Consider the following 18,779-nt stretch of genomic DNA (forward strand, 5'->3'; position numbering starts at 1 on the left):
CTCATTTCCTATAAATTTTGACAATTTTTCCGTGAGATCACTGTGAAATTATATATTTATCCTAAAAAAATTACAAATAAATATAAATAAAAGAAAGGGGAGTTGGGCCACCCCTCTCGCCAATCTAGGGTGGTCGACATATCCGTATTTTCAACAATTTGCTGCTATTTGAAACTTATTTGGGCAAGTGGGCTGTATATGAGCTCTCTCACATTTGGAGACCGATTTTTTTTTTTTTTTTTTTTTTAAGTAATGTTATACATATCAAAAAACGCAGGGGGCGCAACCCTAATATACATGACGTATACAAGAGAATACCTAAGTAAAAGAAGAAAAAAAACAAAAACAAAAACAAAAAACTTGGGAAAGTTAATCACTAACAGAGCTAAGTAAGCAACTGTCCCAGTGAATAAGGAAAAAAAAAATGACTTAACCTCCTCTATAGACTTATCAAAATCCTCCGAACATCTCTCATTTATCTCCTTTCATAAACACCACAAAAGGCAAAGATTGACCATCTTTCACACTGTAGCACTCCGAGAACGACCTCCCGTCCATCAAAAGACAAACAAATTCGCCACCTTATTAGGCATAACCCAAGATAGTCCAAAACGGCTAAGGATCTCTATTTGTAGACTGAATTGTTAGTAATCTGATCAATAATAAAATTGTTGAGAATTTCTATTTGTAACCGACCACTCTAGCACCCCCCCTCCCCTCCTTTTTTTTTTTTAATTATAATTTTTTAGGATAAATATGTAAATTCAAAATGATTTCCACTGGAAAATGGCAAGACTTTTTATGGAGTGAGTTATTTGTTACATAATCATATTGCACAAAGTGATATATCACTTTTTTTCTTTTTTAACCCTAAAGAACTATTTGTCAATGAATCAAACCTCATTTACCAATCTTGTAATCCTCACCTAATCTAAAATCTATAATCTCCCATTAAAAAGAAAAAGAAAAAGAAAAAATAAAACAAAGGTTGAAAGGTCCACTGGGCCATCATGGGCTCTGATCCGAGGAGTCTCTAAGGCATGAGTGTACAGTTGATCATATCTCGTGGCTCGTGAGGGTCGAACCATCCAGACTTCTCCAAGCAAATACTGTGAACCTTTGTCTCCGAGTAGATCCAATTTTATCAAAAACCAGAATTTCCCGCCACTCCAGAAGTTAGCTTCCTCCACACACACAGACTTAACAAATGGAAAAGAAAGAGAAGAAAGGAAGCAAAGCAGTGATGGAAGCTGAGAAACGAAGGCTCCTTAGAGATAGAGAACCACTCTCCGACTCTACCAACCTCACCACCACCGCTGCCAGAGCCACTCGCAAACCCAATCTCTCATCAATCTTCACAAAATCGCTTCCCGGAACCAACCCTAGCGCGAATCTCAATGATGCCAATGATTTCAGAAACCCTAGCTCCGCTTCTACGCCGTCGAGGCAGGCCAAAGCTTCGTCCGCTCACGGTAATTTCGTCGTCGTAGCTTCTTTTTTGTCTCGGTTTTGGTTCTGCATTGAATTAGGGATTCTGAAGTAGGGTTTAGTTTGTGGTTGACTCTTTGTTCTTGGAATTTAATAGCAATTTTGGGGGGAATTGTTATTGTTTTCGGACACAGTTATTGTTCGTACAAATGTTAGAAACTGTATGGGTTTGGGATTTTGGTTTAGGAGGAATTGATTTACTAATAGTCCAAATGTTGAATTATCTAGTGGAATTTGCGATTTAGGTTCATGGGGTCGTTTGGCATTGCTTGTTTAGCTTAATAGTAGGGACTTTTGCTGCTCATTACTGAGTCTGAAACGCACATTTGAAGGCTCTAGCGTACTGATACGCTTCTATTATGGACTCCTAAAATGGCTTTTTCTTTTTCCTCTTGTGCTCATCAACACTGTCATTGTTTTTTTTTATATTGTTCTGTTATCTATTTATTTTGCGATGTAATGAAATGTATTCTATGTTCTGGGTTTAGTTACGGGTGATCGTGAGGTACCCGAGCCGTGTTCAGTTTACAGTCGTAGAGAGACTGCCCATAAAAAAAAGGGTAAAGAGAAGGCAATTGCCGTGCCTTTGAGTTGCCCTCCTGCAGTAAAGACCCGAAATATTCGGTACATTGCTTACTCTTTTTCTTGCATGCATTTTTGCTATTATCAGTTATTCAATTACAGTTCATCTTTAAAAATTGTAGAAGATAGAGTAAGAAAATTGATCATGAATATAGCTTTGTGAAAAGCAGTAATGAGAAAGACATTAACTGACATTATCAGTACTATGTATTGAGGTGGCTGTGGAAGTGTTATATACTGCATGTTGGTTGATAGGGTCTAATGGGTTCTTCAGTGTTACTGAGTCGTTTGTCCTAATTGTGCACTCACTGATCAAATTATTGCACAAAATTGGCATGAACCGGTGGGAGTTGAAGGCCTGAAAGGACCATGAGTCTCCTAGAAGAGTAATATGCTGATGATACTCTGTGTTTACTAGTACCAGCAGTAATATTTCTGCAAATCCTATCTTATTGTGATGCTCCAGAAAGTGAAAACTGATCACTTATTGAAAATAAAGACTTAGAGACAGTAAAAATTCGAAGTCTTATGCATGCACACAAACTGAAATCTCATAAGTTCCGATAGATGTGATGCTTGGAACGAATTTATATGCTTAGTGCACTGCTTTTTGTTGTGTAATATACTAGGGTATTCTGATTTTACTTTTCCTTGTATGTCGATATTCTATTTTCATTAGGCTTAATGTGGATGTGACTTTACCCTGTTCTTTTATTGTCTACTATGTTCATTAACATTGCCGTTTATGTTCCTTGACTTCAAATTAGGAACATAGACAAAGACGGAGAAAAAGGTCAATCCCAGGCATGTACAGTGCCTCCTAAAAAGGTTTGTTTAAAGGCTTTGTTATTTCAAATTTCTTGTTAAAGTGGGCTGGATATTCTCTCTACTTTTTTTTTTTTTTTTACTATTATTATTATTTTTATTTTTTATCTTCAACTTTGGTCTGGTTTCTACAACTTTTTTTTTTTTTTCTTCTTCAGATATGTAGTCAAGCTTGAAAACAATGTTAGATCAAGTAGATTGCCTTATTTCATACTGCAACTGATTTTTGGAGTGTATATATATATATATATATATATTTTTTCTTTTTATGTATAGACGAGATAAATCTAACTCTATGAAGGCATTTTGTTGCATCTCACTTTATCAAACAGTATTGGCACTTTAGGAGCAGACTGTTTTGGTACCGAGAGAGGGGTTATTTTTGTCACATATAGTATCTATATAAGCGGCCATGATGTAGAGTCGTAGACAAAGATTCTTTTACAACTGAAATTGGGCGAATATTGCATAACCATTTTAACTGTATGTCAAATATTTACAGTGTTTTAACCAGTTGCATTACGCCAATGCACATGTTTTTTTGTTCTAGCATGTGCATTGTGGATTAGATTTTAATAAGATCCTACATTAGTATATAATTAGCTATACTTTCAATTGGCTTGTGATGTTTCTGCAGAAGCAGCGTCTTCTAGACATTTCAGACCATGCCTTGCCTCAAGACTTCATTAAGCAGCAGAGAGAGTACTTTGCGGAAATTGATGCCTTCAAACTGGAAGAGGAAGAGGTTGAGTCAAGTGAACAGTTAGAGTAGATGGAGGAGTGTTATGGTTCATCATTTCAGATAAGCAATAAAGGCAAGCTAACCTTCTAATATTACCTGTATAGTTACAATAGGATAATTTTGACAATTCCTGGTGCAAGTACCATCTTGGTCCCAGTTATATTAGTGAAAAAAAGTTCTTGATAATCTCTTTTAGATTGTCTAGCATACACGCTGTACAGTCAGGGGCGGAACCAGGATTTTGAGTGTGGGTGGATGAATTTTTTTTTTTTTTTTTCTAATTAAAAGGGTAGGCCGGAAAGATTAATTGTGGCTATCCTACCTGAGCATGACCATAATATCACCTACCGAATACATAGATACATATGGTAAGATATAATTTCATAGTAAATCACAAGTCATTTTCACTAAAATTTTATTATAGTTCTTATTACTACTAACAAGTAAAAGAATGCCAAATAAATTAATGAATCCAAACCCATCAAATATTTAAGTTAATTAACAACAATGAAAGCTAAAAACAAAACTTGAATAATTTTTCTACATCAAAATACAGTAAATACTTATTCAAAATCTGAATCTTATGCATTTCAAAAACACAAAAACATAAATTATTAGCAATATAAACTAAGCACAATTTATAGGATTTAGGAAAAATGGTACGTTCGAGTGTGAATTGTTTCTCCTAACAAAATATCTCGAAGCTCCCAACAACAATACTATTAATACTGCTGCAAATCTGCTCCCAACAACAATACTGCTCCAAAACAATGCTGCAAATTTGCAATAATAAAGATAAGTTGTCAAATGTTAATTTTAATATGAATTATGATCAAATCTCAAATTAGATTAATATTTAGGAACTAAGTATGATACAACCCACACCCACAAAGCTAATATTTAATTTTTTTTTTTTTTTAATTCACCAAGCCACTAACACTCCCACCGACCCACTTGGCCGCTTTAAGTTCTATCCCACGCAATCCACATAGGAAGTAGGCTAGTAGCAAGGAATCTCTGCATTCTGCAAGATTGCAATTTGCAAGTGTCTTTTAATGAATATATATATATATATATATATATATATATATATATAACAATGCAATGTAACTATGCTACAAAAAATGAACAGTCTGCACGTAGCTCTTTGTTGAAAAATGAGATCAACAACAAGACTTCTCACTTCTCAGATGAACTGCAAGACACAGGTGACAGGACACAACAAATCATGGCCCACCGGCAAGACTTTTCTAGTCTAAGAGAGATAGAGTCTGGTCCGAGAGAGAGAGAGTTTGAGAGAAAGAGAACTGAGAAAGTCTTCGAGTATGGTGTGAGAGAAAAAGTTTAAGAGAAAGAGAAAGTCTTGTTGCAAATAAACAAAAGGGAGTAAACAATTAATTTGGGGGGACAAATTTCTAAATTTGGAGGAACAAATTTCTAAATTTAAGGAGCAAATATATAAAATATACCTACTTTAATGAAAATTTCAAAAACTTTGGGGGGATGAATTGTACGTAGTTCTACCCCTGTGTACAATGGGTTCGTTTGGCAAAACTTTTTAGGGGGTGCCTTTTGCTTTTTAGTTGTTATGTGACATAAATGTCAAAGTAATTTTAAATGTTTTGTGATGTTTTGTATTTTGAGTTGTTTATTTATGCTTTTACTTGTTTGCTAAAAAGCAAAGAGTTATCCTAAGAAGTGTTGCCAAGCTAGCTCAATATTCTTTGACTACTTTTATCTAATCAATATTCTTTGACTACTTGTCGGTAAATAAATGTATATTTTGTCACATCGAAATACAGTCATAGTCCAGTTGTGCTGATCATATTTTATTACAGTAGGCATGTCTCTTCAGCTGTGTCATGGTAGATCCATGTTGTTGTTTAGCTCTGATGGGTAATAAGGAAAACAGTGACCACAAGGAGGTGTAACTACTTTTAGTGCTATCTCGTAAATTCGCCTCCATTCAATTAAATGACCAGTATAATTCTCAGTATCAAGATTTGGAGATTTATAACGGGTGATGCTTGAGTCATTGGTTGCCATTCGTTACATGCACTGATGCACTTCCTATGACAGAAAATATCAATTTGAAGGCGACAACTTACATTTGATGATGATCTCCATCGCATAAACTAGGTGTTTTATTGATAAACATAGGCATCTGCCAAGAATAAGATAGATAGCACATAATTTTGGACAGAAAATGGTACTTATTTTACATGTACTCGGACTTTATAATAATTTTATACACAAATACTATCTAGCTAATTGACTTTTCTGCAATTGATTCTGACCTCTCCTTTGCTTCCTGTGAGAGGCTTGATTTTGCCCATTTTAACCATAGCCCGGGCAAAGTCCCTGAAAAATACTGTAGTGTCGGTAGAATATTTTTTAACCAGAGAATCAGCAGAAGTGCCATTATAGAGCTCCTGATCTGAATGAAGAAGACCCTTTTTATTCAACAAATTCCTAAAATACTGAATATCAAAATGGGTCGAGGTTCGGACGTCAAGGGGCGCAAGCTTGTTGTCATTGCCGCTTACTGGGCAATTGCGCTGCAGTGACTTGGCGAAGGAGGAATCAATGCTGCTCTCAGTATATATGCGTGGTCTGAATGATATACATCTAGCCCGGCCAATGGTGTGTGAACCTGCCACCCAAGGTGAGTTGCTTTATCCAAATCAGTGCGTGGGATAATCATATTTTAGCCTATTTTCTTTTTTCTTTTGTAGTTTTCATGGCTTTCTTGACAGTTGTTCTTGTTGTCCATACAGAAACTAATAAATTACCTGAAAGAGCTACCATGTTCTTAAATGAGAGTCCCTGTACAGCGAAGCTTGAGACGAGAGCACTTAGGTTGGAAGCAGGTGAAGGGATAAACGTGTTGGCGGCAGTCCCGTTAGCAGTAACTGAATCTCTTCTTCCCAGCCCAACTTTCCAAGAAGGACCACCTAACTGCAAAAGAAAAAACATCCCCGGCCCTCATGATCAAATTATATCAATTTCTTAAACAAAGTTGCTAAACGAACACATGATGCTTTAATTTAATGGAGCTTACACAAACAGTGGAGTCTCGAGCAGCCAGAGCAAGAATATCAGCACAGGACACCACTCCAGGGCATGCCTTCTCTAGCTTGGCTTTAATGTCATCAACTACATTGAATCCTCTAAGCGAGTTTTTGTTGGGATTTGCTGTCTTCTCTCCTACAAAGCTGCCCGTATCATCCAACAGTATTGATGCGTCACAGCCCTGATGGATAATTTTATAAAATCCAACCATCCATATTCAAAGTGACTAAACATGAAGTCAAATGACCAATATATATATATATATATATATATATATATATATTAAGTGCTAGCTTGCTAGGAAAGCTATACTCACATTTACAAAGCAATCATGGAAATGCAAGCGGAGTAAAGAAGCCCCAATACGTGTTTCCTTGTTTATGGCTGCTCTAACTTCTGCCTCAACAATGGATGAGGCTTTAGGGCATTTGCACGAGTAGTATTCTGGGGAAAGCTTGCCATCAGCTTTGCGAAATGCGCTAAAAGCAACGAGGACAAGCAGCACAAGTAAGTTGGAAGCCATGCTACTCTTCTACACAAAAGCATTGCCTTATAACCACAAACTATGACAATGGCCGCTCAACCGACACGAAACCTTGGGGTACGTTCATTAATATGTTTTGGAAGCTTCCTTCTATATATATATATATATTTTTAAATGTTTTTACATGACATAAACGTAAAAACTCAAAAAATAAAAATACAAGCTAGTGATCACCACAAGATGTCGACAAGCAGGATAATTATTGGATGTAAAAGTGAAGCTACAGTGACATCCCATGGGCCATGCTCCTCTTTAAGACTACTTTTTCAGTTTTTCCCCACTTTTACTTTGGCAATTAACGTTGATTTGATTTCTGCCAGCTGCCAACGTGACACATTCAAACACTTTTCCTTGTGCCATAAAGTGATAATGTATCATAGGAGACTCCATAGACCATAGTTCATAATTGTATGTCTTTATTTTCAGACCACATACAGCTAACTTTATATGTCCTCTTGCACGAGGAAGGGTCCCTTCGGATGGAAATGTCCCTCTTGTTGTGAACCTTCAAAAGTTATTCGCCTTGTTCTTCTTTTTGTTTTCGATTTCCAAATGAAAATATTAATCAATAATTCAAAACTACAAGTAAATCATTGCATTATTGAATAGAAAAAAAAAAAAAAAAAAATCATTGCATTATTTATCAATTATCAATTTGTAAAAATAACACCACTAATTTAGTAATTAAACTTAGGGGAAACTTCACTAAGGACCTCCAAACTTTTACCCATTTTGAAATACCCACCTGAACTTCAAAAATTTCTCAATTTAGTCCCTTGAACTTTCAATTGCTTTCAATTTGGACCTCTCTATCAGATTTTAAACATCACATGACGTTTATACCCCTGACTTTTGTATAAAATTTCAACTTCTAAAACGTTTTTTTATTTAAAAAAAAAAAAAAACAAAAATCAGGGATATTTTGGTCTTTTTGAAATTTTAACAGCTAAAATTAACGAAAGGGTCCAAATTGAGAGCAATTGAAAGTTCAGGAGACTAAATTGAGAGATTTTGAAGTTTAGGGGGTATTTCAAAACGAGTCAAAGTTTGGAGGTCCGTAATGAAGTTTCCCCTTAAAGTTATTCTAAATCTATATTTGAACCGTAAAAAAGCAATGCAAAATAGGGGTGATTTAGACATTTTGATTAAGTCTTGTTGCTGAATGCTGATTGGATATTGAATGAATGCATAAAAATGTACAGTTTCTCCTGACAATCTCTCTCTCTCTCTCTCTATATATATATGTTACTTATTTTGTGTGTCTATATATATATATATATATATATATGTTACTTATTTTGTGTAATTTTCATTACTTTCATCAACATCAATGAGCACTAACGTAACATCTGCAATGCACAATTGTACATGGGACCAATTCACGTACTATTATGCATGTGTCTCAGTTTCTGTCTAGCCATTTCACTTTTGTCTTGATCATCAAAGTTAGACACGAAGGTCATGTTTAGGGTTTATTCCACACCTTTTTAAAGGCCAGACCAAGAGAATTATTATTATTGGTCTTTGCGGGATAACAAATTAACAACACTGATTTGATTTCCTTCATATGGTGCATCTCGTCCAGTGATAACACATTTGACGTTGTTTTATAATAACGGACACGAAATTCAGGAGATTGCTTTAAGTCAGCTAACCCAAATAGCTTTTCAGAGGCTCAGGAGGCCTAGTTCCATCTCAAGTGGCTTAAGACTTTTGACCTCCAAGCCAACTTAAAAGCTCAACGAGGTTGGTCAGTTTTTCAAGCCCAAGCGTTAGTTGGGTTAGGTTGGGTTAGGCTTTTTAATTAGCCCACAGGCCCAGTCGCCCAAGTTTGCTTTGTTCTTAAGATCCTCAGCGCAACTGCAAAGAGGTTTAGCTATTTTCCCAGCTTAATGGGCCTATTTAGCCACCGTTCAGGCCCGAGTTGATTTTCCAAGTTCCATGCCCATGGGCTTTCCTTTATTTGATTATAAATCACTCTTGAATCTTTAGAACTTTCTCTTTATTTTTCCCTTCCAAGTTTTATTTGCAAATTGAATTATTCTCCTCTTCTCCGGTTTCTTGATTTTCCAACAATTCATATATATAATGAGCCATAACTAATTATTATCATGGAAATTGTCTTTCCTTGTGCAAATTAAAAGTGCTAAATAACCTTATCATAAAGTAAACTCAAAATAATTCATTTGATAAATCAGATTTTATTGTTCTAAATTTTAAAATTTATTTTATTGTAGCCATAATATATAATAAACAGTGTTTATTTTATTTGTAAATATTTTTAATTTTAAAAATCTACAGAAAATAAGCATCTTAATATTAATATTTAAAAAAGAAAAAAAAGAAAAAGAAAAAAGTGTAACTCTATCACCTTATACTTCAAAATCTATCCGGCGGCCCTGACCTAGAATATAATACTTTAGTGGGCTGGTTAAGTTTTGGGGCATTGTGACTCAACATGTCCTTAAAGCCTATGAACATGGGAGGCCAGGACGCCATCTTTAGAAAAAGTTAAAGTGATTGTTTTGCAGCCACTGCAGGTGTATACCATTATGATCGATACTGCAGCACCATGCTCACAGTTGACCTATCACATTTTCACACCATTTTTAAATTCCCAGTTCTAGAATCTTTTCCTACAAAGTTACCTTGTCTTTCACATTAGGTTATTGAAGGTTGCTTGTTTTAAGTGACTTCTCTTATTAGCCACTTATTAAAAAAGAAAAAAAAAAAAAAAAAAAAAAAAAAAACTTAGTACAATTGCTGATTTCAGATAAAGATTCCAAAAGTATGTGAATTTGATCTTATATGCCCTTATTGGTTGCCAGTGAGTCACATTACATGTTGTGGGGGTTTGCTTGGTGCGTAGGCTAGCTTCTCCTTCTAGTACCAACTAGGAGAAAGTAATTTCAACGAAGAAATTCTCATTATTAGCTTGGGATTGGCTAGTTTTAGTCAATATCAATTCCATTAATGCTAATAGGTCACCCCTCTTGTCAGCATTCTTGCAAGTTGCAATGCAGCTCAACATGACAACTCGTTGTCAACCATAAATATTGAAGGTTCGATAGCAAATCTATGGCGAGTGGAGTGCAAGAGTTATCTTCTATACTATATATCTACTGTTTTTGTCTCTCCCTAGCTAATCCCATAAAAGAACAACAGCGACTTTGTTAGCCACCGAGACAGACCAAATTAATTCTGGGTCAATGATGCTTGATCAAGGCCATTAAAACTACGGGTAACAATTCGTGTTCGAGCATCAAGTTTGAGTCAACCTATTTAACTAAACGGGTTAGACCCATCAGTCATAACTTGCTAATTCTGTGTTTGGTTCATGTCAGTTTGTAAGTTATGTCAAAACTTGTTAATCATAAATGTCTTTTGTTGGGTTCGAGTTGTGTCGAATCATGAGTATTGAATTATGTTAAAAATTACCAATTGTATGTATATACCATCTCAATCTGCTATATATAATGATGGGCTTAATAAGCATATTTAATGAAACAGTAGAAGATAGTGATGAGTTTGGTTTATGTAAATTCTTGTTTGGGGTTTGTTCTGTGAACTTGAACATTTATGAGAGAAAGAGTAGGCTTGTCATGACTTGCCCCCCCACCCCACATAATGTGTACGCAGAGCAGTGATAGGCAGGCTGTCCTAATAAATAATTCAGCCACCCTCATAGGGCATCGTTTTGAAGCTTGGAAGCTAATCAGAATCTAAAATGGTGGTGGTGGGGCTTTATACATATATAGGGTAGAATCAATGGAGGCATCAAAACCTAGGTGCTTTCAGTCTCTTTCTTTCTGGCCACTAATAAGAGGGAATCCAAACAAACCTTAGTTTCGGACCCCATCCCCTAGAGTGTGACATGTGTTGCTGTTGCTGTTGCCATTTGCCCTCGATGCCATGCAACAACTAATTAGCAGTATCCCAAGCCTCCTTTCACGTTGGAATAGCCTGTTTTTGTCCAAATATCATCCCCTTCCTTGGGGGGCGCAAGGGGTGGCAGAATTTGGGAAAATTCCTGACGTTAACAGTTTTTAGACTATATATTTTTTGGACGGCAATCAAAAAAACTTGAAAATCAACATATATTTAATTTTATTATATAGCCGATGGAGGTAAAAGTGGAATTACACGTTAAACGAAAATGTGATGGTCCAAGATAATATTGACCATACAAAGCTTCATCATTACCATTGTGTTGTACGCTTGGGGGATTATAGGTAAGCTGTGACTTCATGCCCACGTACAAAAGCAAGGATTGGACACAGTCGTTTGCACCTTCGTCACATTGGCATTTCATCGAGCACATGGATTCTATTTTCGTTGAAGATTCGAAAAAGATCAGTATCCCACGTACATTCAAACCCAGGATGATTCGTCCATGTCTAGGATCAGAAAGCAATTACCCAATTGCTTCTCCACTGCATTGTGGTCCATTACCCTTCCCTTTAAAGGGACAAAAATTCAATATACTGCCTCTGTATCACAAAAGATTCCCCCCCCCCCCCCCCCCCCCCCAAAAAAAAACCCAAGAATCTATTTTCTTAAAAAAAAAAAAAAAAAAAAAAAAAAGGGAAAATATTAGTTCTTTTCTTAACTAATTCCAAAAATATTTTCAAACCAGTCCATGAAATCGAAATTCTACAAGAAAAATATTACAAAAATTTTTTAGGGTAAAAAAAAAAAATTGTACCATTAATTTTGATTCCTAATCAATCTGCATATACTGGAAAGCAGTTAGTTCCCATGAGTGTTGAATGAAGCAAAGACCATCGTACCAACTGGGGCAGGATATATGCAGTCTCAATATGACCATTCAATGTGTCTTATAGCAAACAAATTAAAGTCCTGCTTCTTCGTACCAACTGGCCTCCACAACCACACGTTTCTCTGCAAGATACCTCTAAATTTTACCCTATGCACACAAAACTCCCCCCCATCGTGTGGAAAATATCCTCCAAACAGACTGGGTGCTGTATGTTTAATGGTGAATTCGCTAAACTCTTAGTAGTTAATACTTTTATTTAAATCACAACTTATCATAGAAGTTGAAGCATTTCAAAAGGTATTTGAAGATAGTGCATGGTAGGTAGTGGCGGCTTGAAATACAAATGGTTGCTAATCAACCGGGAAATGGAGTAATTATTTGAAAAAATTAAGTATAGTCAACCACATAAATATTTGCTTATTTTGAAAATAGAGGTGAAACTTCAACTCTAAAAGGATCGTGTGGGCATTCCATATATGTTGGGCCAGCAAAAGTACGAAGGCGGCAACAGCCGATAGTGCGGTCGGTGCAAGTGGGTTCATAATACAACTGTAGCCGGCTTCCGGCCCCATTTCTGAGTTTAAACATGATTGGTGGATATATGTTAGTTGCACTGCTCGCATAGGTGGTGCCCCTGCTATTTTGTTTCTTATAAAATAATTTGTTGTAAACTAAACTAACTCAGTATCCTAACAGAACTCTATGGTTAAGATTGAAAGGTCTGATATGTTTAATGAGTAAGACAGGAAGAAAGAAAATCTGGAGAGTAAAATCTTTGTCATTATCCAAAGAGGGAGAAGAATCCACACACGATGCTTCCAGAATATATAAATTTTGTTCAAAACTTGAAATCTGGACCATTAATTTTTTTTTTTTTTTCCCGTATATCCAATTAAAGAAAAAAAAAAAAAAGACCCTTTATTTCTTCGGCTTTACTTACTTTCCAAACTTTATAGAAGGAATGTCTAGAACTTCTGCGAAGATATTTATATATCGTGGCTAATATTATTTTGGCAAGAAAAAGACAATCTGAAAATGACAGGTTTTTTCTAACCAATAGGGATCTTTTGCAAGTTGCAAATGATGATAGAGAGAGTTCCTTATAATATTGTGGCCAGATTGTTTTATCTTCACAGATTATTGTGAGAAGATTGGTGCTATATTAACTAAGCACTTGTGACAAAAAAAAAAAAAAAAAAAGGTTTATTAATTATTATTATTAAATTTTAATCCAATATCAATTTAAGAGTCACACAATAATTAGAATAAATTGTTTCTCTAATTTTGAAGCCGAACGAGCCAAATTAAGGTCTTTAATTGTGTGGGTGTGTGTTTGGAACTCTCACAAGAAAATAATTTAAGTAAGGATCCCAAGTATGGCAATTTGTTTCTCGGATACCTATTCTTAGCAAGAACAGGATTTTATTCCACCAAGAAGAACAAAACTTTTTCTGCGGATAACGTTGTAAAGGCAGTCTTAAAACCATCATGTTTATCTCTTCATAAAATAGTCAAAAAGCAGCTTATGCATTATTCCTAGGCATATGTTTGCGTGCTAAGTGAATGAGTTTTTGGTAGTGTTGATATTTAAGGATAATACTATATAAGTTAATTTTAATATAATTCATTTGATTAAACATGTCAAACCCATTAATCTTAACTCATTAATTTTATGTTGAATTCGTATCAGATTCTCATATTATATTAAAAATTATCAGAGTTAATTAAAATTGAATTGGATTCCCTTCAATCCTCCTCAAAGTAGAGAGGCTCCCAATTAGATTCACACCTTTTCGAGTTAGTACTCAAGTGCTGGGGCAAGAAAGCACCTGCTGGAATAGGAGGCTCATCAAAGACATGTCACATGCAACTCCCTTAATTACCGGCCGATTCTAAGGGATATGGAAAATTATCGGAATTTCCGATCCAGTAAAATTAGCTCATAGGTTGTTTTTTTTTTTTGAAACATATCATATTTATTTATTGATAAAAGTTGCGAGCCTAAAACTCTTACAAACAGAACAAAAAACTCTGAAGTAAATCATAGCCGAAGCTAAAGATACAGTCATCAACAACAGACCAAATCAACCAAAACACAGCATCCGCTAACCTATGACTAAATATCAAGTTTAAAACTCAGATCTGCATCAAACAAATATCATCTAATGCATAGGTAGCGCTTATTCCTCAGCCTTGAGAGCAAAACCCCCAAGCCGATACTTATTTCTCGGCCTTGAGAGCAAAACCCCCAAGCCGATACTTATTCCTCGACCTTGAGAGCAAAGCTCATTGGTTGTTAGTGTTGGAATATAAACACGCAGGAGTGAGTAGAAATATAAGACGCTAGTAAATTAACTTAACTTGATCTAAAATCATGGTAGTTAATTGATCATCACTACTAATTAAGTGAAGGTTCAAGTACATACATTCCTGATCTCTAGCGTGTGGCGGTACTGGGAGTCCTATAATAGCTTTAGTTTGAGTTGTTTTGTGAAAGAGTAATATTAGAAATTACATTTATATTTTATTATTATTTCATCTTGATAATATGACCGTGTCAATTAGCTTTTAAATTAATGATGGATTGTCACTGCCTTGTTAGCAAGACGAGATAATAATAAAATAAAAATATAGTTTCTAACAATAATTTTAGAGCACTGTCATATCTGCAAAGTGAGATAATTTTATGCTAAAAGTATATATGGCACAAAAAATAATGTTAAAATTTTTATCGCACAACTATTTCACCTAGCGTCAGCAGCCTTTTGTTCACATTATGAGCTACTCTTGTTGTTCACTCTCAAACACAGTGGACAATATCTACTAATTACTAATTAGTATTAAATTCATTGGGTATCTTATCTTAAATTAAGCATGGGAATATTATACCTTTTAATATAAGCAGAGGATGATTTTGTGACAGCTTTGCATTCTTATAACTATATAAGGAGATCGACCGCCTCACACTATCCTAACTAGTCTTTTCTCTTTCACTTACTTAATTCTCCCACTTCCTTCAAACTTCAAATGGAAGCCAAAGGTTACACCCAAGATGGCACTGTTGATCTTCGCGGCCGCCCCATACTTGCATCAAAAACTGGGAAATGGAAAGCCTGTTCTTTCCTTGTTGGTAATTAATCATCATCTCATTTCTTTTCTTTTGCTTCTTTTTTGCCCTTATGCACACACAAACTTCTGCTGGAAACTAAACAGGCTCCCAGCAATATTATACTTGTACCAAATTGTCTCATAAGTTTCTTTATGATGTTGAATCTTTTATATGCACAGGCTATGAAGCATTTGAGAGGATGGCGTTTTATGGGGTACAGTCAAACTTAGTGAATTACTTGACAACCCAACTTCATCAAGACACAGTTTCATCAGTAAGGAATGTGAATAACTGGTCAGGATCAGTGTGGATTACACCAATTCTTGGTGCTTACATAGCAGATTCTTACATTGGTCGGTTTTGGACTTTCACTGTCTCATCTCTCATATACGTCATGGTAAATGATGATTTATCCAATTAAGAACTTTGTTTGTAGACATATTTCAATGTTTAATCTTTACCATTTGCATTATTTTAAGTACTATCTTCATCTTCCAAGCAAAATGCTTAGGTTTACCTTACCTACTCTTGAAGGCCAATAACTTTCATTTTTTGTTCGTGGGACCATCAAAATGCTAGTTTGATTAACAAATGGCTACCTGCATGATATAGAAGTTTGTAGTAGTCCAGAGGCTTATCATTCATGCATGCTAGGCCCGCAGAGGAGTAGTTATCCCATCAATTTACAATAAATATTGAGAAAATATTCTGTTTAAATGCTTAAATTGATGAAAAATGAACTTCAACTGATTGATAGGAACCTAAATTTTGACTTCATCATGAGCAGAAGCTAGCGCCGACTAAGATTTTGTTTGTTATAGAAATAATTAAACTGATCATAATGTAGCATATATCTCAACAGGGAATGGTGCTTCTGACAACAGTAGTTTCACTCAAAAGCTTGAAGCCATCATGCACAAATGGAGTCTGCAACAAGGCCTCTGCTTCACAAATTTCCTTCTTCTACTTATCTCTCTACACTATAGCAATCGGGTCGGGTGGAACAAAACCCAATATATCCACCTTTGGGGCAGACCAGTTTGATGATTACAACCCCCATGAGAAAGAGCTCAAGGTTTCCTTCTTCAACTGGTGGATGTTCAGCTCTTTCTTAGGTGCTTTAATTGCCACCATTGGCCTTGTTTACATTCAAGAGAATTTGGGATGGGGTTTAGGCTACGGTATCCCCACAATTGGCCTTCTCCTCTCCATTTTTGTTTTCTACATAGGAACCCCATTCTACAGGCACAAAGTTCGGAAGAGCAAAAGCCCTGCAAGGGACTTGATTCGAGTGCCTATTACTGCCTTCAAAAATAGGATGCTTCAACTACCAAACAACCCCTCGCAGCTTTATGAGTTTGACCTGCAGCATTACAGCAGCAGCGGAAAGAGGCAGGTCCATCACACCTCTATGTTCAGGTCAGCACTCTAAATTTTTGCTGCTCCTGTTTTAGCTTTTTAAGATTATATATATATATATAGAACTGGCATAATTGCATGGATACATGGGGCGTCATGAATGCTCTGAATTTTTGACGTGCAAATAACAACACTCAGTTATTTATTCTAACCCTTGTAAGGGCTTTAACTTGTTAATTTTGTGTTGAGTTTGTAAATTATGTCAAAAATTGTCGACCCTACTTCCCTAATGCGCACGCGCAGCTAGGCACACAAAGATAAAATGAATACCTTTGCCAAGCTGACAAATAATTATGAGATGGAACCATGGCCGTGGTCACTTAGACTAGAGAACTACCCCACAATCGTTTAAAGCCTTGGTGCCAAGACAAGTATTGCATTATTATCAGGAAATCTACTATTCCAAGGAAAAGGGTGGCGATCTATGGATTTTGCTGGCCATTCATTTCCAAAATTCTCTCCATGTGCACTGTTCACACTACTCCCTTTGCACCTCTTTAGTGAATGGTCACAATCTTTCAGTCAAGTCGTTTCTGATGCATGGAGGCAGCGCCTAAGTGCACACCCCCACCATGGTCTCGAATTCAAACAAAATAATGCACATGAAACGCAACTATTGGTGGGGACCTTTACAACTCATAATAGCATTTGAAAAAAAAAAAGAAGCATAATAAAACTGGTAGCTATACTCAGGGGAGGTGAACCAGAGGGAAGGGCGGCCCTCGTCCCTTACAATATGATTTCTATTTGACTACTCGTAAATTTAAAGAAAAGTGGGGTCAATATTGAAGGCAATTTTGAACTATTTCATTCCCAGGTTCCTGGACAGGGCTGCGATAAAAGAAGGTAGGTTGGATTCCTCAACACCACCATGCACAGTGACTCAGGTAGAAGGAGCCAAGCTGGTTTTGGGAATGATCCTGATATGGCTTGTCACGCTAATTCCCAGCACAATTTGGGCACAAATCAACACTCTTTTTGTCAAACAAGGCACCACCTTGGACCGAAGCCTAAGCCCCACCTTCCGGATTCCAGCAGCCTCACTCGGCAGCTTCGTTACTCTCTCAATGCTCCTCACCGTGCCTATGTACGACCGCTACTTCGTGCCCCTCATGCGCCGCAGAACCGGAAACTCCAGGGGAATCACTCTGCTTCAAAGGCTCGGCGTCGGATTTGTCATCCAAGTCATGGCCATCGGAGTTGCTTATGCTGTGGAAGTCCGGCGGATGCACGTCATAAGATTGAACCATATAGTAGATCCTAAGGAAATTGTCCCCATGAGCATATTTTGGCTGTTGCCTCAATACGTTCTCCTCGGCATCGCCGACGTGTTCAATGCAATTGGGTTGCTGGAATTCTTCTACGATCAGTCTCCAGAAGACATGCAGAGTCTTGGGACAACGTTCTTCACAAGTGGGATTGGCTTCGGCAATTTCTTGAACAGCTTTCTGGTGACAATGGTGGATAAAATTACAGGAAGGAATGGAGGGAAGAGCTGGATAGGCGATAATTTGAATGACTCTCACTTGGATTACTACTATGGCTTCCTTTTGGTCATCTCTATCCTTAACATCGGAGCCTTTCTGTGGGCATCAAGTAAATATATTTACAAGCAGGAGATCATTGAAGTCAAGGAGGGTCTTCAAATGGAGGCCAAACCCTTGGACACGTCTCCTCTAAGCTTACAAGTATAATTCTGTTTGTTTGCAGGGCCTCCCTTAAATAAAGAGTAATGCTATATACTCAATTGGTACCTCACTCTCATACAACCAATCTAATGTGGCAATACTCGTAAACTTTTGGATCAATCTTTATTAAAAAGGAAAAAAAAAACAAATCTAAAGGTTGATTGAAGGCCACACTGTTTCATCGTCTCAATTGTATAAAAATGAGATGAAAGTTGAGTATTTAGCATTACTCTTAGATAAACTATTTGTGTGATTTTTAAGAGGCCTTTTTTTTTTTTTTAATCTTTGTAGACGTTGTAAATCAATAAAACAATTCAATTGTCAAAATAATCTGGAACAAGTCCTTATTTCTATGCTAGGGAGTAAAATTCTCTCGAAAAATTCTCTAGAACTATCACCTGGTTGTTAATGTCTTCTTCTAACTTTGAATTGCATTAATGGCCTCTTCAAATTATTAAAATTGTTAATATTTCCCACAACAGTATTCATGAGTTGGAACTTTCACTCCATAATTTTTTGAAATCTTTGAA

General features: G+C 36.3%; 3 protein-coding genes across 3 annotated transcripts; 2 read left to right on the forward strand and 1 right to left on the reverse strand.

The window, feature by feature from the left end:
* Positions 1-1,140: 1,140 nt before the first annotated feature.
* On the forward strand, positions 1,141-3,880 carry LOC132188653 (sororin-like protein). The gene is made up of 4 exons (XM_059603171.2): positions 1,141-1,472; positions 1,977-2,112; positions 2,838-2,898; positions 3,533-3,880. The coding sequence occupies exons 1-4, from the start codon at positions 1,208-1,210 to the stop codon at positions 3,665-3,667; spliced, it is 597 nt and encodes a 198-aa protein (XP_059459154.2). The 5' UTR covers positions 1,141-1,207; the 3' UTR covers positions 3,668-3,880.
* Positions 3,881-5,659: 1,779 nt separating this feature from the next.
* LOC132186724 (peroxidase P7) lies at positions 5,660-7,302 on the reverse strand. Its single transcript, XM_059600750.2, has 4 exons — positions 7,026-7,302; positions 6,699-6,890; positions 6,430-6,595; positions 5,660-6,290 (listed from the first exon to the last, which is right to left on the reverse strand). Exons 1-4 carry the CDS (start codon positions 7,230-7,232, stop codon positions 5,905-5,907), a joined length of 951 nt encoding a protein of 316 aa, XP_059456733.2. The 5' UTR covers positions 7,233-7,302; the 3' UTR covers positions 5,660-5,904.
* A 7,733-nt stretch (positions 7,303-15,035) lies between these two features.
* LOC132186888 (Major facilitator superfamily protein) lies at positions 15,036-18,579 on the forward strand. The gene is made up of 4 exons (XM_059601001.2): positions 15,036-15,163; positions 15,322-15,539; positions 16,005-16,561; positions 17,379-18,579. The coding sequence occupies exons 1-4, from the start codon at positions 15,061-15,063 to the stop codon at positions 18,253-18,255; spliced, it is 1,755 nt and encodes a 584-aa protein (XP_059456984.1). The 5' UTR covers positions 15,036-15,060; the 3' UTR covers positions 18,256-18,579.
* The last annotated feature ends 200 nt before the right edge of the window (positions 18,580-18,779 follow it).

The sequence above is a fragment of the Corylus avellana genome, chromosome 6, assembly GCF_965113065.1.
Source record: "Corylus avellana chromosome 6, dhCorAvel1.hap1.2, whole genome shotgun sequence".
Classification (NCBI taxonomy): domain Eukaryota; kingdom Viridiplantae; phylum Streptophyta; class Magnoliopsida; order Fagales; family Betulaceae; genus Corylus; species Corylus avellana.